Source organism: Tasmannia lanceolata, unplaced genomic scaffold (genome assembly GCF_043159265.1).
Source record: "Tasmannia lanceolata isolate RefF3 unplaced genomic scaffold, GAP_Taslan_0.1 ptg000020l, whole genome shotgun sequence".
NCBI classification, from domain to species: domain Eukaryota; kingdom Viridiplantae; phylum Streptophyta; class Magnoliopsida; order Canellales; family Winteraceae; genus Tasmannia; species Tasmannia lanceolata.
In genome coordinates, this window is record NW_027518697.1 from 13,212,964 (window position 1) to 13,235,664 (window position 22,701).

At 41.8% G+C, this 22,701-nt stretch overlaps 1 protein-coding gene and 1 non-coding gene across 2 annotated transcripts; one reads left to right on the forward strand and one right to left on the reverse strand.

Annotated features, from left to right (window-relative positions):
- Nucleotides 1–4,679: 4,679 nt before the first annotated feature.
- TRNAS-AGA (transfer RNA serine (anticodon AGA)) lies at nt 4,680–4,761 on the reverse strand. The gene has a single exon. It is a non-coding gene; the product is annotated as a tRNA-Ser (tRNA).
- A 2,110-nt stretch (nt 4,762–6,871) lies between these two features.
- On the forward strand, nt 6,872–21,020 carry DJ1D (Class I glutamine amidotransferase-like superfamily protein). Its single transcript, XM_077363706.1, has 5 exons — nt 6,872–7,015; nt 7,141–7,257; nt 17,082–17,522; nt 19,014–19,376; nt 20,624–21,020. The coding sequence occupies exons 1-5, from the start codon at nt 6,950–6,952 to the stop codon at nt 20,810–20,812; spliced, it is 1,176 nt and encodes a 391-aa protein (XP_077219821.1). The 5' UTR covers nt 6,872–6,949; the 3' UTR covers nt 20,813–21,020.
- Nucleotides 21,021–22,701: the final 1,681 nt, after the last annotated feature.

Sequence of the window (22,701 nt, forward strand, 5' to 3'; positions counted from 1 at the left end):
TTTCAATCATTTTCTTTCAATTTAAAACAGTCATCATTTTCTTTCAATTTAAAACGGACATGAATGGCATCCGATGCCATTTGTGATGATTATTTTTGATTTTTTTTAAAAAAAATCAAGGGAATTGGGGAGACAAGAGGGGGACAACCACTCTCATTTTTCTCTCCCCCTCATGATGAGTCTCCCACTCAAGCTTTGATCTCTCTCGCAAGAGGAGAAAAACCAGAGAAAAAAAGAGGAACCAGAGAGAAAAAAACCAGGAGAGCAGGAGAAAAAAACCAGAAAAAAAAGGGGAAGGGGAGAGGGAAACCCACAACCCCCATCATCACCTCCCTCCTTCTACCTCCGACCATCCACCGGCCGGAATCCGGCAGTACGATTTCTGCCATTCCCACCGGAATCCGGCAAGCCTACCGTCGGCCACCACCGCACCTCCACCACCCTCCAACCTCCTGCCGGCCACCACCGCCTCTCCGTCTTCTCCAAACCGCCACCACCGCCTCTCCATCTTCTCCAAACCGCCACCACCCTCACCATTTTTCTCTCCACCAGCCACCACCACCCCCATCGGCCGTATCCTCCACCATTGCAGCCACCCAAAATCCCCAAATCCACCAAACCCACCACCATCAACCTCACACATATCCTCCTTCTCCCCTCCACCCAAATCGGCCATCATCCAAACCCACCTCCGGCCGAACCTCCTCTGCAACCTCCACCGCCACCAGCCGCCCATCTTCTCCACCCTACATAACCCCCATCTCCGGCCAGCCATCCCTCTTACCGTCGGCAAAACCCCGACAATCACCACCAGTATCCACCCACCATCCTCACCATTGCTAGCCACCTCCATCGGCCGCGAACTCCGCCACAACCCACCCAAACCCCCATACCTCTGCAACTCCTCTGCCCCTAAAACCCAATTCGAAACCAAACTCGCCACCACCGTCGGTCGCCACCTCCATTCTCTCCTCCACCACCGTCGGCCACCACCCCCATTCTCTCCACCACCACCATCAGCCACCGAAACCCTCTCCTCCACCTCATTGCTTTTCCACCAACCCCCATTAAACCCCATCAGCCATTCTCTCTCAAAACCCATTTTTGAAAACCCAAGCCACCCTCACCACCACCACAGACCATCGACCATCTCCTTCCTAGCCGTGTCTGCAACTTCCCATAGCCACCCCACCTCCGATCCAATCCTCCACCACCACAGACCACCACCTCTGCAACTCCACCTCTACCATTTTATTTTTATTTTAAAAAAAAAATATCTCCATTAAAACCGCCCATCACCACCATCCAAACCCCATTTCTACCCAAAACCACTTCAAACCCTTACCCAAAACCCATTTCCCCCTTAAACAGAGAGAGAGAGAGAGAAGCAGAGAACAGAGAGATTCGCCCATCTCCATCGATTCCGACGACTTTGCCGGAATCCGACCCACCGGCCCTCCTCTCCTCCCTCATCCCCATCGGCCACCGTCACCACCGGTCACCCTCTGCCCTTTTCCCCAACCCATTTCGAAAACCCACCCCACCTCCTTTTTCTCTATTTTCCATTCCCTTTTTTTTTCTTTTATTACTTAACAGAGGAGAGAGAGAGAGAGAGAGAGAGAGAGGGGGGGGGGGAGGCTCGGCCCGACCGTGTTTTCTCCGGTGTCTCGCCGGAGCTCCGGCCTCCCAAGCTGCCATTTCCGGCCTCCCAAGCAAATCTTCTCCCCACCATTTCAAGGCTGGAGCCCTCGATGCTTTGCTCCGAATATCGGCAGAAATGAGCAATGCACTGGTAATTCTCACCCTCTATTGTGATATGTACTCCAATGATCCTCATGGGCCACGCCGGGCAATGTCCACCCCGAGTGAGCCCAGTTCCATCCCCAATCTAACTCGGTTCAGCCTTAATCTAATTCAGCCCCAACTCAGGACCCGCAACCCGACCCCAATCCAATTCAGCCCCAACTCGGGGCCCACACTAATCTTCCTCTTTCCGTCCCTTTCGAGGGTCCTCTTAGTTTTAGGATTTTCCTTAAATCTTAGGGTTTCTTATAGGTTTTTGAGAGGTTGTCCATTGATTTCAAAAGTCGTCTCGGCGGGTCCAGGCTATGACGGAATGCTTCTTGAGCCAAACCCCTTCCCTTCCTGCCTTAGAGTCTTCGCAGGTTAAGGGATTTCTTCCTCTTTAGAGTCAGTCCTAGAGAGTTTAGGAGTCAGTTTTACCATCCTAGGGTTTAGGTGTCTGTCCTACCCCTGTAGAGTTTAGGAATCTGTCCTATCCCTTCATAAAATTTAGGATTTCGTCCTTCCATCTTTCAGAGTCAGTCTTCAGCATAGGAGTCGGTCCTTCAGTCTTTCAGGGGTCTGTCCTATCATCATAGGGGTTAGGATTCTGTCCACCCTCTCATCAAGTCGTGCGTTTTTTCTATCCACTCCTGCAAGGTATAGGATGCTGTCCAACCCTTGCAGAGTTGTTATTCTGTTCATTCCCCCCCGCAAAGCATAGGATGCTGTCCAACCTCTGCGGGATATCAAGAGTCTGTCCTCCCCTTGTGATGATAGGATTTTGTCTTCTTGTGTCGAAAAAATCAAAAACATCTGAAAAATCAAAAATCTCAAAAATCTCGAGTCATTAGAGTGTAGTTAGGAAAATCTGTTCCGAACTACGGATGGCTTGATCCCTAGCTGAGGGGTACGTAGGCAGCTCAGGCGTGCTGCTGGCATCCTGAGTTCAGTCACCATTTCTTTTTTACACCATTTCTTTTTTACACTATTTTCACCATTTTTACATCACTCTTTTTTACACCACTTTACAAATATTTCTCACCTTTTCGTCCACCCAAGTTCAGTCAAACCTTTTTAATAAATATTTTCAAACATTTCAAAACAAAAGCAAAAAAAAATGGGCAAGGATGGTGATTGTCAGGTCACTCGGAGCCCTCTTTTCATTCCATTTTCGGTTTTCATCGTGATCTTCCGGTTTCCATCGGTTTTCTGACGTTTTATCGGGTTTTGGGACGGGCGATGACGTAGCGTGGCCCCTTTACAGGGATTGTCCTCGCTGAGCCCAACGATAGGTCATGACGATCGCGAGACTTATCCGATCTTCAGCAGATTAGGATCGCTGGGCTTGATTCCTTTGAATCGCCCTCTGAGCCTATCGTATGTCCCATTTTCTTTTACCTGGCATTTTGGGTTTGCGCATACCGTCTATTTTATGATCCCTTCTTTCCTTGCATCTTTTAGTTTATCGTGTGTTTGTATTTGGTTCCTTGTGTGTTTATTTTCAGCTTGCTTATTCTTTGTGCGCTATTTACTGCTTTTCTGCTTACCATATCTGATATTGCTTGTTTAGCTGTAGCTGTGCATGCGGATGTTACTGCTTTCCTAGATGTGATGGGTTATGAGTAGATGCGGTGAGTTAGGATTTGGATGTCTATTTTCTTTTGCCCATCCCCGGGTCATGCATGCTTAGATAGACGTTTTCTCGGGGATGCTCGTCCCATTTCACATGATTTTAGCCCAAAACTCTTCAAAATTAATTAAAAATGGCATAAGAGACCAGGTGCTCGCACTTGGGCGAATTGGGGGCGCCTAACCCCTTCCCCATTCGTCATCAGGCACGGACCTTTTATATCTCTGGTTATCTGTTGCAACAGAGCACAGCATGGGATCCAGGGCCCACTTCCTTGGATGGCGACTCTTTCTTTGTTCGAGGTGCGTCTCGAATCCGGGCTAGTCCCCGAATCGAGAGGTATCTCACTTCACATCGCCGCTCATGCTGTGAGGGGCACTCTTTCGAGAGTTCCTTGGTGGGGCTCTCCTTCACGTGGATGATCCTGAGACTCGCGTGGGGGCACGTCCCCCTGCCCCTCTCGGATCGCGGGTCCACAGGTTTAAAAAAAAAAAAATGAACGAAAGAGATAAGGTGAAGATCTGTAAAGGTATTAGAGATGAAGGAAAGTTGACCAGTGGTGCGAATTGACCGGCCGGAGCTCCAGTGTATACGCCGGAGAAGATGAAGCTTGGATCGGGTTTGGGAAAAAAAAAATCTCTCTCAAGCTCTTGCTTTCTCTCTCTGAAAATTTTCTTTTTTTTTTAAAATGAGGGAAAATCAGTATTTATAGGCATTTTTGAGAATTGATAATGGCACCCTGATTGATAAGGCGCGCGAAAATTTGATATGGCGCGCCGGTAACTTTTGTCCCATTCGGCCCCATCCAGGATAATCCACCCCCCTTTTGTACTTGCACTACGACACTTACCTCGGCTTGTTTGCTAGACAAACGCATTCAGATTTCAACAAAATTTTGCAGGGACCTTGGTGGGACCCTAACTAAGCTTAGAGTGAAATTTGGGACCTTAGTTGATTGATTTGATTGGATTTTGCTCAAACAAGAGAGATTTAGGGCACGGTCAAAATGGGGTGTCTACACCTTGTGATAGGAATTTTACTTCCCTGATTTTATAATTATTTGTATGTCTTTACTGCCCTTTTCTGGCCCCCCTATCTAATCCTGTTTTCTTTTCAATATTTATGGTCAGGATCTCCCTAATCCCAGCTTGCCCATAAAAAAGAAAAAAAAAAAAAAAAAATTACACTAGAGGGAGTAAGAAATGGGTAAGATAAGAGGGCGAATTTATCGCTTCCCGGAAAAATACAAACAAGCAGAAAAAACCGTGAGCGGCAGGATTCGAACCTGCGCGGGCAGAGCCCACATGATTTCTAGTCATGCCCGATAACCACTCCGGCACGCTCACCAGATGTGCTAGTTAGCCGATAGTAAAATTATATTAAAGAATTACAGTACTAAGAGAACCTTGCTTTTATGCTCTATCTACCGCCATACACAGCACATACATATCTACATGATCCGGACCGTCCACTAGTGTCCAAAAATCAAACTGATCAAATGATCTTTAGCCACAATTAATCGATGGCCCATCCAGAGCCCCATCTGCTTTACTCTAGTCACCAATATTGGACGGTGGAGATTATCGGATGGAGTTCAACCATCAAGTGACACCTTCTTCACATAACTATACTCGTGGCAATTCCAATGAAGGCTTATCCAGATTCCAATGCGTGCACCCATGCAGCCCTCCAACAGCCCTTACTACTTTGGAAAACTTCAAAAAATGCCCTTATTTTTGCTACCATAATGTAAAACTTACACACTCCCCCACCATGAAATGGTTACATGGACAATTCTCCTTTGGAAGCTCCAAAAATTAGTCTTTATTTGCAAACAAGTTATTTTAAAATATTTTTTTATTTTTTTTTATAAACGGAACCTTAGAGCTTCTTTAGAAGACATTAACTATAAAGGGAGGGTCACCTCTACAGTCTTTAGACCTCTCTTCATTTTTATGAAGACCTTTCTTCATTTACCCACCATTGATTGAGATAGAGGCTCAATCCCAAAAAATGATTAAAATCAGTTTTCTCATTCTGTTTGTGGTGAATAACTATTATTATTATTATTATTTTTCGCAGAGAGGGGGGGGGTAATGGACCCTACCGTTTTATTTGTTAAAGAGAAAGATGTTACATTCATGGGTACAAGATGCCATTCTTAACTTGGATAACATGAGAGAGGGAGATCCAAAAACTTGTATTAATTTTGCCCGTTATATCGTTCAATTCTTTTAAACTAAATACCAGCAGCATCTGGGAGAATCGGAATACAATGTCAATTTTATGCATTCCATTGGAATAGAAGGATAAGTTATTCAAGAGCATTGAACAATTTGAACCCTTAGGCTCTGTTCACTTGCGTTCCCGGGAAAGCAAATCCCTGGAAAACAACCTCTTTTTTCCTTGACAAGACCTTGACAAGACGGAATTCTGGTGTTCACTTGCTTTTTTGAGAAAGTAACAAGCCTAGGTGGAAAATGTCAAATAATGATATGGAAATTGCCAAAAAATGATGTGGAATTGTCTCCTTTTCACAAGTGTGGGAAACCAAATCCCACTATTTTGGTCGGATTTGCTTTCCCGGAAAAATTAGTGAAAAAATGTGGGCAAGGGATTTCTTGGGAAACCTTTTCCTGCACAGTTCTTGCGCATGTGAATAGGCGCGGGAAAACCTTTTTCTACACAGTTTTCCTAGATTTCTTTTCCTAATGCCACGTCAGATTCCCTTGAAACCTTTTCTTTTCCTTTCCCGGGAAAACAAGTGAACAGAGCCTAAGGGTTCAAATTGTTCAATGCTCTTGAATAACTTATCCTTCTATTCCAATGGAATGTGTAAAATTGACATTATATTCCGATTTTGCCAGATGCTGCTGATATTTAGTTTAAAAGAATTGAACGATATCACGGGCAAAATTAATACTAGAGCGGAATTAAGGGGGAAAATGTCAGGATATGTTTCTCACAACGGTCAAAATGAAATTTTATGGATTTAAATTAATTTAATTTAATTCATTTTCTCCATTGTATTTGTCAGGAAAATTAAAACAAAAATAGAAATAGCATGTGGATTCCACTATCTTATTCTAGCTATACAAAGGTGGTTGTGTTAGGACTACCAGAATCAAGCGGCGGAATCAAAATCCTATTTTGATTATCACATTTGCTTAAAAAAAATAAACAATCAAAGGGAGAAATGAAATCACGATGGAATTAAAAAGGAAAAATAAAATAAAAAATGCTTGAATCTGTTTCCCACCCCTAGAGCTAGTATTCTAACTCCCCCTTGTCATGAAATTTTTATTAATTTTTTTTCTGACATAAAATATTAATTTCAATTCTTCTCCACTATGTTTCCAAAGTAATCAGAATAGGATACCGATTCCTGATATATTACTCCAAAATATGACTAACAATGGCATTTTCGAAGTTTCCATGAAAGCCAGTGGCCTTATGCTACTCTCATTCACTATAAATTTGACTCTGTTTCTTCCTCCACCATTCCACCAAGGTGGATTGTTTTGGCGAGAGAAAATGGAGGGATCCGAAGCTAAGAAATCTGTTCTCATAATCTGTGGAGACTACATGGAAGACTACGAGGTTTCAAAACCAAAACAATACCCACAAAAATCTAACTTAAATCGACTCGAATTTCATTACTTTAATTCATGAATTCCATATTCTTTTTTGACGTTTTTTTTTTTTCATTTTTCTTCTGGGTTTAGGCCATGGTGCCCTTTCAGGCACTACAGGCTTTCGGGTTTTCCGTCGATGCGGCGTGCCCTGGGAAGAAATCCGGCGATATATGCCGCACAGCCGTTCATCAGAATTTAGGCCATCAGGTCAGAATGCTCTCACTGATTTTCTTGTTTCTTTTTTGTTTTGAACTTAGGTTTATAATTGAAAAATCAGAGATTGATCTTGATGATTACAATTAGACCCCTTAATGAGTGTTTTAGTGATAAACATAGGAAATTAGATAAGAATATAATTTTCTAATCTTACCTTTTTGCTAATCTAATCAAGCACAATTCCTAATCTAATAATTAACTGTCCAATGGTCAGATTTTGTGATATCTGATCTTAATCTCTAACAATAATGGACTGAGTCACAGTTGGTATGAAATGTAGTTAATGGGTTAATGGATTATTTTTGCTTGAGAGAGGAATGGTACTATGAGATGCATCTGTAAGAGAGACTTATGAGGAATGTAGTAATATCCAATTGGATGAACGATCTAGATCATGCCGATTTCATTAGGTTGGACTTAATCTTGGGTATGTCATGAGTATATAGGTACATCTGATAGTATCATTTCCTTGTAGTGATTACCTCTCGATGAACAAATGTCCGTACTCCCTGTTCGATCTATAGCTAGGGAAGTGAAATGAGCAAGTTCTTGCTTGGCATGTGACTTCTATGGCAATCCCGTGTCTTCAGGCAAGGTAGCGGGAGATCCTTGTTCCCGCTCAACAATAAGTGAGATTAAACAGATGAGAATTCGGAGTTAGTTGCATCCAACTTTAGCTCAGCTAAAGTTTGAATACTGTTCCCGCTCAGCTGATTGATGAGATCCGTGATTTGGTCAGCTACTTGCATCCAACTTTAGCACAACAGAGGCGTTCGGCAAATACTGTGGCGGATCAACTAGCAAAGGATGGGGTGACCCGTTTGAATACTGTTGTATTGATGAATGATCCCGTGGTATTGACCATCTGATTTTTGTACTCAATGGGACATCTTGTCCCTACTACTTGTGATTACTTTCATCACGGAATAAATTGTAACTTTTTCAAAAAAAAATAAAAAATCGGAGTTAGCTCCCTTCTTAGTAAGGAAGGGTTCGTACTCACTCAAGGGGTGAGGCCCTTCATTATACACAGGCTTTAAATAGGCGATTGTCTGCCGGTGAGGCCCAAACACTTCCAACTTCAAACAATTTAGCACTGAGCTTGAGCTTGTCTAGATGGGGGAAATGATTTGTATTTGGCTCTTAAACTTTCTCCAATCCTGTTTAGCATCAACAAGGGTGGAACGGGACTGATTGTGACGAACAAAGTCTTCTTTGTGTGTAGAATTCTCACAGTGACTGTGCGTAATTCACAATAACTTGAACTTTGGGAGACTTGGGAAAATTAGTTTAAACTTCTTATTGAATGCAAAACATGTCTTGAGATGGAAAACAACGCTAATGCAGTTGGAATGATTAAAGCTACCCGGTACACAAGATGCTGCTATTAAAGAATCAGTCATGGAAGATGCTGTATTATCAAAGTGGGAGGACTAAGTGCCATTCTTTATGTCATAGTTTCAAAACAACTCCGTGTCATCGTTGACTCACCTGAATGAACTCCTTTTTACCTTGGCCACATTCTTGTCCGAGTTTGCATTTTTCCATATTGTGGACCCCGATCCCGAGGACGGTGGTGAGGATACAAGATCCCCCCGTCGACCCTCTAAGATCTCCACAATGTGAAGGAGAGCTCTACCAAGGAACTTTCGAAATGATGCCCTCACAGCATGAGTGACGATATAAATGAGATACCTCTTGATCCGGAGACAAAAGCCTCGAAACCAAGACGTACCTGAAGCAAAGAAAGAGTCGCCATCCAGGGAAGTCGGCTCTGGAACCCATACAATATTCTGTCGCAATTGATAACCAGAGATACAAAAGGTCCGTGCCTGATGACGAATGGGGAAGGTATTAGGCGCCTCCAATTCGCCCAAGTGCAAGCACCTGGTCTCTTATGCCATTTATTATTAAGTTCGAAGAATTTTAGGTGAAAATCATGTGAAATGGGAACATGCATCCCTGAGAAAACGTCTACCTAAGCATGCATGACCCAAGGATGGGCAAATAAAACAAACAAGTCCGAACTCATTACATCTAATCCTAACTCAACACATCTAAGAAAGCAGTAAACAACCACATGCGCAACTACAACTAAGTAAGTAGTATAGCAGATATGATAAACAAGAAAGCAGTAAATAATTACAGCTAAGCATATGATCATGATAAGTAAGCAGATAAATGCTACAGCTAAGCATGTAAATAAGCATGTGAAACTGTACAAAAGATGAGTTAAAAGATGCTAGAAAATAGTAATCAATCATATGCTAACAAAGTAAGCAAGCTAAAAGTAACACATAATAAATCAAAGACAAACACACAATAAGCTAAAAGATGTAAGGAAAGAAAGGAATCAGAAAATCGACGATATGCGAGAACCAAAAATGCCAGGGAAAAGAAAAATGGACATACGACAGGCTCAGGGAGCGATTCAAAAGGAATTGAGCTCAGTGATCCTGATCCGCCAAAGATCGGACAAGTGTTGCGGTCGTCATAGCCTATCGTTGGGCTTAGCGAGGACAATCCCTGTGAAGGGGCCACACTACGTCGTCACCCGTTCCAAAACCCGATAAAACGTCGGAAAATCGATGAAAATCGAAAAACCACGATCAAGATCGGAAATCGAATGAAAAGAGGGCTCCTAATAACCTGACAATCACCATCCTTGCCCATTTTGGTTTTTGTTTTGAAAGGTTTGAAAAAAGGTTTTATTTAAAAGGTTTGAAAGATTTTTTAGAAAAGTTTGACTGAACTTGGGATACCGGTCCCAAGCTGCCTACGTACCCTGTGGAAAGGGATCAAGCTTACGCAGTTCGAAACAGCTTTTTGAAAAACGTTTTTAGTGTTTTTTTTAAAAGTTTTTTTAATTGTTTTTGTGTTTTTTTGTTATTTGATTTTTATCCCTTTTGATTGAAAAAAGGGTTTTTGGCTTAGGAGGTTTCCGTCCGTCATAGCCTAGACCCGCCAAAGCGTTCCTATAATCGAGGGAATCCCGAAACTCGAAAAGGACCCCGAGGAACATGAGAAGAATGACTATGAATGAAGAAGAAACCTGAGGAAATGTCCCTATAATCGATGGAATCTCGAAGCCCAAGTGAGATCCCTAAGAACGTGAGGAGAATGAAACCCCTATACCCCATGAGAGGTGAAGATACAAAAATAGACAAGAAGGGCAAAGGAGGGTAGCTCAAGAAACATTCCGTCATCGCCTTGTACCCCTCTATAATACCACGATCGAAATCAAGACCATAACATCTATGAATCCCAAAGACAGAACCCTACTTCAGCATTGCCCAGACATAAGCGTCAAGAGTTGCATAATCGAAATAAGATCTAAGCCAAAAGGCAAACTACCTCAATATGCCATGCAACTGCACATCCCGAAAGTTACCAAAATCTGAATAGATTTGGAACTGAAAAACAAGACCTTACTCCTTTTGAGACGTATGAGAGAGAGGTCACTTTTGCCATCATATCCTTGCGAATGTAAAGGGTGGTGCTAATATCACCATCCAACAACTCACTAACTAAAGCAATTTCAAACGATCAAAACAGGTGGTGGGATGTCCATGATATGGGACCCATGCACACATATACTATCAATGGAATGGGGACGGAAATGAAACACAAAGAGGATGATAAGCATAGAAGAACTCGAATTGATGAAGATACTCCGAAAATCTGATGTAGTACATTAAGCTGAAGCCCATAAATCATCAAGTATCATAAAGGATTTGGATCTATTCATCATTATGGTCCAAGGGTTAAAGGGATGCAGACATGGGCTGCCCTATCTTATGGTTAGACTCAATCTTTATCTAACTAGTCCTTGAATGAAACCTCTGCTATTTAACACAAGGACGAGACTAACTAATATCGCACATCCATCAGAATTTGATGGTCTCAACATGAACACTACAATGCTTTGATATTCGTATTAATTCATCTTGTCTTTCATTATTTGGAGTATTCGAACATCTATGCCATTCTTGAAAATCCACATACACCAATCAAGAGAATGGAAGGGACAAGACAAGTGTATGAATTATTAAAAACATGATTGTGTTAACGTCTAAAACAGGGGTCTGGTGTTTGCACCATGAAGAAATAGCCATCAAAACTGATTGCATGAGTGGGAAACAACAGAATTGCATCATTACAGAAATACAGTAGCACAAATATAAGTTCCCTGTTATTATTCCACGGAAATGATATTATCACAGCTATATAGTAACAGTTGCAGTAACTCATCTTGCCTTTTACCATTATGGCAACTAACCATAGCTACTACAGTTCCCCCAGATTCACTAGAAAAGCCAAGCTGGGGCTGTGCGTCTATTAAACATAGTTGTGCTGATATCATTAAATGATATAAAAAGGAGTCTCTTCAACGACTTATAACCAGGACTAAAGGACTTAGAGCAAGGGTGAGGTTTAGTTTCTTAAATTCCATTGAACAAAGATCACAGAACAACAAGCAATGGAAAAAGAAGAGTAATGAAAACAAGGAAAATAATCACAGAACAACGAGCGATAGAAGTAAGCAATGGAAAATCATCACAAACCAATAGGCAATGGAAATGAGTACCCACATCACCCTAATTGGCATGATATACATACTAGACATGAATTGTAGGACAGGGGAAATGATTACCTGAGTTCTTCAGTGATAATGAATGAGCTTTGGATCTTGGATTCCTTTGATGGAACTATCGGATGAAGAAATTGCTTGTTATGTTGTACTAGGGGTTGAGCTTGTTGACGGCAAGATAGCTCGCTGGAAATTGTGAATCTGCTGATGGCCGCAATCTTGAACTTTGAAACCCTCTTCTCTTCTCAGAGTTCCCAAACTCTAAAAATATTGAGGTAGCTTTAATGGAGGCTGGGTGAAATGGGTTTCTTAGTGCAAAAACAAAAAAAATGTTGGAGGTTGAAGTGGTCGAAGCTCCTAAACCCTATCCTCTTCTTCCGTTTTCTTCTTCTTCTTCCGTTTTCTTCTTCTTCTCTACCCACTCAGCCTTATAAATCCTCTTCTCTGCCACTTCTTCAACCTATTAAAAACCTAACTACAAACCGCAAATTAGAAAATCCCCAAATCAGCTCCCATACTCTTCTTCTCCACCAACCCTTCAAAACCCAAATCCTAACTCCCTAGCAACCCCAACATCTAAGAAGACATAGAGGGAGATAGAGATGAGAGAGATCCAAGAATGGCGGTGGAGACGGTGACGAGATGTGGAGGTGGTGGCTGCGAAGTGGTCGGATGAGGGAGTTGTGAAGCTAGGCCATGGTGGTCGGAGGCAATGGTCGGATTCTCACTGGAACCTCGAGAAGTTGTTGCCGGATTCACGAAATAGGAGAAATGGTGGCTGGTTCTAGGGCTGCAAATGAAGAGGATTCTGATGGAGATGGAGAAACAGTGGATGTGGTAATGAGTTTGGTGGTAAAATGGTGGTGGCTGCAAGGAGAAGATGGTGGCTAGTGGAGGTAGGAGGTGTCGGCAATGGGGGTATGAAAGGGGTTTTATAAAAGCTGGGCTAGGAGCTTAATGAAGGAGATAATGGGGCTGATGGTGGGTGAACTTAAGAGGTGGCCGGAGTCCGGTGGTCGGATTGGAGAACGAGATGGGTTTTGGAGGGATCTATATTGCAGATCTGAGCTGGAGGTTGAAGATGGGTGAAGGGGATCAAGTGGGTTTTGATAGAGATGGTGGTTGGGAGTGGAAATGAGTTTGGGAGTGAGATCGGATTCCGACAAATCTCGCCGGAATCAATGGAGAAAATGGAAATTGTGATGCTCGGATTGGGTTTGGTGGAGAGTGAGATGAGGAATGGCTGTGGAGATGGTTGTTGATAGTGGTGATGAGGTCGGAACTCCGGTGAAATGGCCGGAGAAGATGAAGTGGGTTTGTAGGGTATGGCAATGGAGGTTGGATTTGCAGGGGATCTTGGGTTTTAATGGTTAGAAATGGGGTTTAAGAAGAAGGTTTTGGTGGTGAGCGTGAAGGTAGCAGAAGAAGGAGACGGATTCCGGCACGGCTTGATGAAAAAGATGCGTTTCCTTCTCTCTCTCTCTCTCTCTCTCTCTCTATGTCTCTCCCCTGGTGGCTACCAAAAATGAGCTCTCTCTGCCTTTTCTTTCTTGCTCCCCAAGAAAAAAAAACCTAGCCGATGCTCTTATTTAGGGAAATGATAAATTCGCACCCCCATCATCCTCTATGGACAGCCACCTCAAGTGCGTTTCAACTACTCTTTTATACTATAGGAAGGTGGTCTAGGTAAGAGTGCTGTGGAGGCAAATGTTCTTTTTTTAAAATATTCTTGTGCACAAATGAGGACTGTTATGGGCACATCCTTACCTTGATATTTCACCCTCTTTTGCCTCTTTTAATTAGGGAAATGATATTAGCACAACTATGCTTGGTTCTTGCACAAACTTGACTTGTCTTTTCTTCACCTTTATGATTTTTGCAAGGCATTTTGGAAATGGTATTGACCATTGATGGCTCTTTAAACACCGAGACAAGAGACAAGATGGGTTAGTGAAAATGTCATTTGGAGCTTAGTGGTACAAATGGGGGAGTGCCAATACCAAAACTCACGGGTATTTTGTGATCTTTGCAACTTTCAAAAACATGGGTATGGGCATCATGGTTCATGATTCCAAGGTACAAATAAGATCATGGGAGTTTTCCTGGGTTGCAAAAAAATATATTCAATAGGCTTCTCAACATGATATTTTCGAATTTTTCAAGTTCTTTTATGCTCAGGGCTTGGTTTTTCAAAAAATTTCATGACTCGGTTTCAAACACTTCGGGAATTCAATCAATTTCAGGAATTTATTTGATTTTGGGATTTTGGGGATCCGGTCAAAATGGGGTGTCTACACATAGCAAGTCTATCAAAACTCCTTTGGCTCTCCCGAGTACTCGACCACACCAACCAAGTATTCGGCCACGTTAACCGATTACACGGCTGCGTCAACCAAGAACTAGGCCGTATTTTGCCGAGTCGACTAGGATTTTCTTTGGCTGCGTTTTGATCTGCATCTGCTTTTGAAACACTGCTTATATAGATATGTTATATAGGTACTAGCTGTTAGCTGTATTGACTCCAAAATCACAAACTAGAGGATCCAAGCTTCTTTAAATGGATAAGAGAAATGAGCAACTTTCCTCAAGTAGCAAACATGGGACGAAAACCAGAATAGAATGACATTTACATAACGCAATAACAAAACATTGCAGGCAATCTTATAAACATGGTGTTAGGGGTAAAATCGGCACCCTCTCTGAGATCGCGATGAAGGAGCTTCGGGAGCGCAAAATATCGGCCGCCAGAACCTAAAAGCATGGGAGGAGCAGTGGAAGGAAGGCATACGGAGGGTTGCCACCTCCGAGGAACCCTCCTCCTCCGTGGCCTCTCGGACTCCTCCAGCCTCCTTAAGCTGGGCCTTCAAAGCCCAGATTCGGTCTTCCTTGGCCCTCAATCGCTCCGGCAGAGCTTTATTCTCCTCCTCCAACTCCCCGACCTTGGCCTTAAGGCCGATCTCGACGTCGAGCTCCATCATCCGTGAGGAAACCTCGATGCCACGCCGTTGGGCCTACAAACAGAAGAACTAACTGTGAGAGAGGCCCCACCTGATAAAAAAAGAGAAAGAGGGAAGGAAAGGGGGAGAAAGAGAAGAAACCAAGGCTTAAATATCCCAGGAATTGATCATAGGTCTAGGCGAGGCGCTCGAGCTTAGCCATACCTCCTTTCGCCGTCACCGTCTTCGACGGATTAACTCCCTCTCCCTTCTTCCCGCTCCTTTTTCCTTTTGGCCACCGGCTCCGGCAGTGGCCCTTCACTCTCCACAGCGGAATACACTTCAACGATAGGTATTTCCCCCGCCGGCTAGCTTGGTGAGTTGGACTCCTGAGAGGCTGAGACATTGTGGTGAAGGAAATAAAAAAAGAGGGCAGGTGTTAATGAGAAAGAAATAAGAAAAAGTGCTCAAAGAAATGAGATACCCGCTGGAAAAATGCAGAAAGAGATACAGAGGAAAAGAGAAGTCGCAGCTTCCTTAAATAGAGTATCAGGCCACTTGCGAGAAAATCTCGTCAATTGGGAATCGCTGCCACAGGGACACGTGGCGCGCTGGGAGAGCGTGACGGGACTAGCACCTCATTATGACAACGACTTTTCCCATCTCCCGCTATCAAGTACTCTGAACAACGTGACATTCCAACTCTTAGTCCTTGGACCTTCCAGCTCCCTGCTGAAGCGGCGACCGACCAACCTTGCCATCCCAATGGAATGGTCGGATACCGAATCAACTATGCACACCTGACCTATCAACCGAAGCATGCCCCATCGACCCCTCCTGATCTACTTCCTCGGCCCATCCATAAAAGGGCCGAGGAAGTGGGGGGCAATATGTTAGGGGTAAAATCGGCACCCTCTCTGAGATCACGACACATGTCGCCATGCCAACCAACAACCCACATGGCCTCGACTCCAACTCCTCTGAAGGCCATTCCCCACGATCTTGCTTGCCACGCCACCGGCATCCGTTGGGGCTCAGACCGCATAAGCATGCCCCCCAATCGTCTCCCTCTAGCTGTCGCATATACGGAATATAGTCATGATCACTTCCTTGCCAGTCCCGAGATGACACGTAGGACATACACCAGGCCAAGGAATATGCCTCCCTAGAAAAGGAACACTCCTTCTCAAGTAAAGAGACTGGAATCCCCTACTTCTTTTAGAGGGTAGCTCATCGCTACAGTCCCTCTCCAATCGCCACTACAAAGAACGCCACAACACCCTCTGGTAACATGTTCCAAACCACAGTAGTTTAGCTCCCATCGTTTTATTTTTTGCTATTTTTTGCTGGTTTTATCCTGTGGTGCATATTTCTGAAATGAGCGTCGGAGTGGCCTCCTGGAGCCACAACTCCGGGACCCCCAACGCTTTCTCTGTGAGCTCAAGTCTATAAGCGGCGAGGCTCTACCAGCCGCACAATCACAGGGACGGAAATCTGCATCATCACATGGAATTTTCATTCACAAAGCCGTATCATAATTCAGAGATGATAAACAAGAAGATCCAAGCTCCTTTAGATACCCTATACAGGATAAGATACCTTTTTTTGTATACCCTACACACACAACATGCAAATATAAAATGTGAACTTCGAAAAATTCCGAGCGCATTCTCGACTATGGCGGGGTCTTGATTTGAAAAGAGAAAAGAAAAGAAAAGAAAAGTCTTGCATCTAAGTATCATGTTCCTTTATAACTTAGATTTAAATCATAGAAGGCCATGTAATACTTTAAGCTCATTGACAATGATGAGGTTCAGGCAGGCGGAGTTGCTAACTAATTGTGAATTAGGTGCTGAATCATTACTAGTGTTGATTTTCCAAAAAGTGACTGTTTTCAAGAATGACTTATGCTTTGACAGCAGATATTATGCATAGGGATACGTCCATCAAATTTGTTATAGAAGGAGAATGTGTGATTTCCAGCAATTTATGGGCTGTTTGGATGCAAGGATTTTATAACCATTGGTTGTAAAATCCTGATTTTTACAAGCTAAAACCTGATTTTTATAAGCTAAAACCAGGATTTTATAAGCTAAAACCCGGATTGTACACTTTCAAGTTTGTAAGATCTAGGTTTTAGCTTATGATTTACAGGTTTTAGCTTATAAAATCAAGGTTTTAGCTTAAAAAATCCAGGATTATAAAATCCTTTTATCCAACTGTTTTCATTTCTGGCTTTCTTGTTCTCGCTTTCTCTCTTTATGTTTAATACCTTTTTATGGTTGCAGACATATTCAGAGTCACGAGGTCACAATTTCACGCTTAATACAACATTTGATGAGATTGAAGCAAGCAAGTATGATGGGTTGATTATCCCTGGAGGACGCGCACCTGAGTATCTTGCCATTAATGACTCTGTTCTGAAATTAGTAACTAAAATATTCAACTCTGGCAAGCCAGTTGCATCCATTTGCCATGGACAGTTGATCTTGGCTGGTGCAGGTGTGGTGAAAGGTCGGAAATGCACAGCATATCGCAGTTTAAAGCCGGTGCTAGTTGCAGCGGGCTCTCATTGGGTCGAACCAGAGACCAATTCTAAATGTGTTGTTGATGGTAATCTCATAACTGGAGTAACATATGAAGGGCATCCTGAATTTATTCGACATTTTGTGGAGGCTCTGGGAGGCACGATAAGGGGGCCAAAGATGCGAATTCTGTTTCTTTGTGGGGTATGTATGCAATGTCCTTGTCTATAACATGCATGCTGAAAATCTCTGTCCCTAAAAAAAGGGCACTAACAAAATCTAAACTTGATGATTATTATTGAATCCATGATTTTTTTTAGACATTAAAGGAGTAGTAATAAATTAGTTAATTAATTTTTTTTGGAATTAGTTAATTAGTTGTTCCATAAAGATTATGTATGTTACTTCTAGGGTTTGAAGAAAAGAAGAGAAGAGAACCCAATGCTTTGTACCCTTTTTAAATTTATTCTCGCCTAATCTTTACCTACAAGGGTAAAAAAACAACCAATTTTTAGGCATTATTCCATAAGGCTTCCGCTATTTTTGCGAGAAAGGGGAGAATACTCGCACAAATGGAGTATTTACTTAATGGGCAGCTGCCCAACTTGCAGTTTCTCACAGTGATTCGTGCATCTCTCTCTCTCTCTCTCTCTGCATTGCTACATTTTTCCTTCTTCCAACTAATCTTGCTTTTATCTTATTATTCTCAGATTCTGATTTTTACAAACTCGATCATTATGGCATGTTTTAGTTTTTACCTTCTACTGGCAATTTGTTTTCGCTTGGACTGATCTCTTCGGTGTTGAGTTGCTAGATAGCTTTAAACAAAATAGTAACTGCGCGTGGCCACATATTAATATCCATTTTTATTGGGACAATGAAGTATTATGAGACTTATAGAAAAGTAAGGACATTGGTGATCAAAGAACGAATTCTATTTCCTGCTCTTATTGTTGAGTTTGTGCCTTTTTATTTTGAATAGTCATGCGTCTTGTATTTTGATTCCAAACTTCTGTTCATTTTTTAGCAAATGACGAGTTGTCCCTGTTTTCAATAGAATCAATCTTATAACATAATTTATTTAAAACTTTAAAACCATGCTCAAGGTGCATGCTGAAGCTTGGATTGAAATTTTGGCATGGTTGAAACAGAAATTTCGGTCGAAAACCTGTAAAAAAGTATGAATTTATTAATTACTGAATTTCGTGAACTGGGCTGCCCCCCCCCCCCCCCCCCCCCCCCCCCCCTTCCCTTTTTCTTTTTTGAAATCTCAGACGAAATTTCAGAAATCTCATGGCCAGCCTCATGGCGACGGGGGATCGCGTCAGTCTTGCTCCTCCCGTGTTGGCCAGTCTCTAGCGGCGTGATAGGGGGATAGACGATGAGGTTCCTTCTTTTGGCCGAAATTGGGGAAATCCTGAAATTTCGGATCTCGTTAAATTTCGGGTTTCGGTCTCAACCAAAATCCGAAATTTCGGATTCTGGCCGAAATTTAAAACCATGGCTGAAGTCTATCTATTGGTCTTTCAAATGAAAAATGTGTGTTGGATTTTGCTGTCCTCAAGACTTTAATTTTTGCCATGTATTCCTTAATTTTGTCCCATGCATGTCATACCCAGTTTTGCATGTCTTAATGCTGTAGTGCCTGTAGCCGATTCATTAACTTTTTTGTTCTCTGTGTTAATTTTTTCACAGGATTTCATGGAAGATTATGAGGTAATGGTTCCATTTCAGTCTCTCCAAACTCTTAATTGCCTGGTTGATGCTGTGTGTCCCAATAAAAAGGCAGGTGAAACCTGCCCAACTGCTATTCATGATTTTGAAGGCGATCAAACTTATAGTGAAAAAACAGGTCACAATTTCACTCTGAATGCAACCTTTGAAGGTTTAGTTACATCAGGCTACGATGGTCTTGTGATCCCTGGAGGCCGAGCCCCGGAGTACCTTGCGTTGGATGAGAAAGTCTTATGTGTGGTGAGGGAATTCATGGAGGCAGGAAAGCCAGTTGCATCCATCTGCCATGGACAACAGATTTTAGCAGCTGCTGGTGTTCTCAAGGTAATTTTTGTCAACCTCTGTTTGTAATTGTCATAGTGCTGCTTATTTTGGTCCTTATCTTGAGGTTTATATGCATAATCTTTAGATTGTAACAGCAAAAATTGGTAGTGGACGTTTAATGAGAAGATAACAATTTTAAACAGATTGTGCTAAGGTAAAATTTAAGTTTACATTAGATTAAAAAGAAGGTTCCAAGCATTTTCTTTGTAATATTTTGGGTTTTAATAACCATTTTTTCTTGCTGGCACAGAGTTCTATATTGACAATTAACAATATTTTGGATGCAATGGCGAATTCGCAAGTAGATGCCTCTTGTTAAAAAAAGCACATTATTCTTGAACAACTTGTTCACGTCATATTCACTACAGTGGTTTTGATGTGGCATAATTTATATCATCTTTCAATGCCCAAGAATTTTTGCCAATATATTTGAAACAGTCTACCAACTGATACATTAAAGTAAAGCTACAATATCATTCCAAAAAATTATTTTATCACTGAACATGACCAACACATATTATTGTCTGAACTGATAAATATAAGGCCACTATGTACATGATTGTCACTCCCCAACTCACTACTAATCCTAGCTGCTAATATCCCATAATTTCTACTTCTAGTCACATACCCAAATAAGACTCCAAAACATACCAGATAATCTTCCAGGAATGAGAACATAGCATCCCTGTGAGTTGTGGCTGTAGCATTCAATCTTATCTTTAAAGAAGCTGTGTTGGGTTCACTACGGATCTTAGAATGGGCAATTTTACCATATATTTGTAGACCAAAGCATTGGCTCGCTAAATCCGGCGCATTGAGGGACTCTCTTTACTCCGGCTTCATTCTCCCCACTGATGTGTATGTAATCTCATATTTTATCTGAATATAGTCATTTTTCTTCAAAAGTAAAAATAAAAATAAAAATAATATTGTTGACCAATTCTATGGCCAGCAACATTGACGCGCTTCTAGGCATTGTCTTGGTTTATTCAGACAGAGAGACCATTACGACTCCCTTGTATTCAAGACAATCCCAAACCGTGTCGGGGTGTCAAAGGGCGGAACACAACTGATAACTCAACATAGCATTCTCCATATTCGTGCTTAAAACCTATGCTTGTGGAGCAGTTTCACAATTTTCATGTGATATCACAGCACTAGCAAATCGAAGTATTTGAGTTTCTGTTGCAAGATAGTGAATCTCTCTCTTTAGAGGCTCTGATTTCTGACTTATCCCTTCTTTGCAGGGAAGAAAATGCACGGCATACCCTGCAGTGAAGCTCAATGTGGTGCTGGGAGGAGCGAAATGGTTGGAGCCTGAACCGATACACCGTTGCTTTACTGATGGCAATTTGGTGACTGGTGCGGCTTGGCCCGGGCATCCGGAGTTCATTTCTCAATTTATGGCGTTGCTCGGTCTTAAGGTATCATTTTAATAAATGTGAGTTTTATCTGTGTGCGTACATGTATACCTATCTTTACGGAACTAGTCATATTAAGTTCTTAACTCATCATACGTGAAGAGAAAACACTGGATGTAGTTGTGTCCTGTTCATCTTGCTTATTTTCTAGCACATGAAAAGCTTCTGTTATCTATAATTTTGTAGCATGGAGTTCATTTTCAGAATGGATAGCTTTCTAGCTTCTTTGGATGCCACTAAATTAGATCTTATTTGCAATTATTTTAGCGAAATGATATCACCACTACTGTATTTTGATGAGCTCACTCCTCACTATATTAAAAAGTAAGGTATGGCCCGTACCATAGGATGATCCAAACTGTCCATGGGCCATGGCCTAAATAAGTTGTGGCCCAAAAAATCATTTCCATAGGTTGATCCTAACCCTCCAATCTATAGAGGGTTAGGATCATTTCCATAGTTTGATCCTAACCCTCTATAGATCAGAGGGTTAGGATCAACTTGTGGAAATGCTTTCTGGGGTACAACCTATTTAGGTCGTGGCCCATCTAATGGACCGTTTGGATCATCCTATTGTGCGGGCCATACCTTACTTTTTAATAAAGGGTGGAGTGCATGGTGATGTCATTTCCCTTATTTTAGTTTAATCTTATTTGCAACTGTGGCATTAATGCCTTTTTAGCGTTAATTCTAAAATTATTATAATCATTATTTCCAAATAATCAGATTCAACTTCAAAACCATTTCCATATAAGATCGGGTAAATGATATCAGCACAACCATATTTTGATATTTTAACAAAACATCTGTCAAAAGGTCATTATATTTCCAAAAAAACTCCAACGAGCCAATTAAAGAAGAAAAGACAGCTTGGTTTGTGCAAATTTCAAAATATGGCTGTGCTGATAACATTTCCCGATATGTAAACAATTTCAAACATCTGCCACTCTTCTTCCCCTATTTCTTTTCATTGTTTTCTTGCTCATCATCTTTAGGATCGTTTCCGGATTGAGTCTGCCTATGCTTATTATTGTAAATGAGAAAGAAAACATTTTGGTAATTTTGGAGGTGATTTCTTTTCTCTGATAGTGTCTGGAAAATGCATTGAAATCAAGAGTCTGGTCACCCCATTTCGCGTTTTTTTTTTTTTTATTTTAATGGTTTGTGTCACGGTATTCTAAACTGAAGGGCATTTTGCAAAAACTAGCTGCTAGGGCGCCCTCATTGGATCCACGTCATGAAGTGCATTAATTATTTCATTACTTCTACATTGTAATGCACTTTGATGATTTGGATCCAATGCGTTGCACTAGGGGTGGACATGGGTCGGTTCGGGGTATACCTATACCCCGAACCGAACCGATCCCTGTCGGTTCCCAAATTTTGGAACCGGAACCGAACCGAACCGGAACTGAATTCGATCGGTTTGGTTCGGTTCTGGGTTTACCCAAAAATAACAGGGCCTTAAGATTATTCAATTCTCAAAATCCAAAATATCCAAAAAGAACAAGGCTTTAATGAGAGAACATGCTCATATATGATTCTCAAAATCCTAAAAGAACAGGGCCTTTAAAATTACTCAGTACGATTCTCAAAATCCAAAAAGCTCACATCCAATTCTCAAAAATCCAAAAAGAACATGGGCCTCAAGATTACTCAATACACAGTACTCACATTCGATTACCATAATCCAAAAATAACAGAGCAATGAAAGATTCGAAACAGTGGGCTCTTGTTCTTCTTCTCTTTAAATCTCTTGAAGAGTTGGCAAGGGAGACAGAGAGAGAGATGAAACCTAGGGTCATTTTTACCCTGTTAGCAACAGTTGAAGAGAAATTTGACTTTTTTTCTGCACTGTAGGACTTTGTCATGTAAGTTAAAAGTTAAAAGTTAAAAGTTAAAAG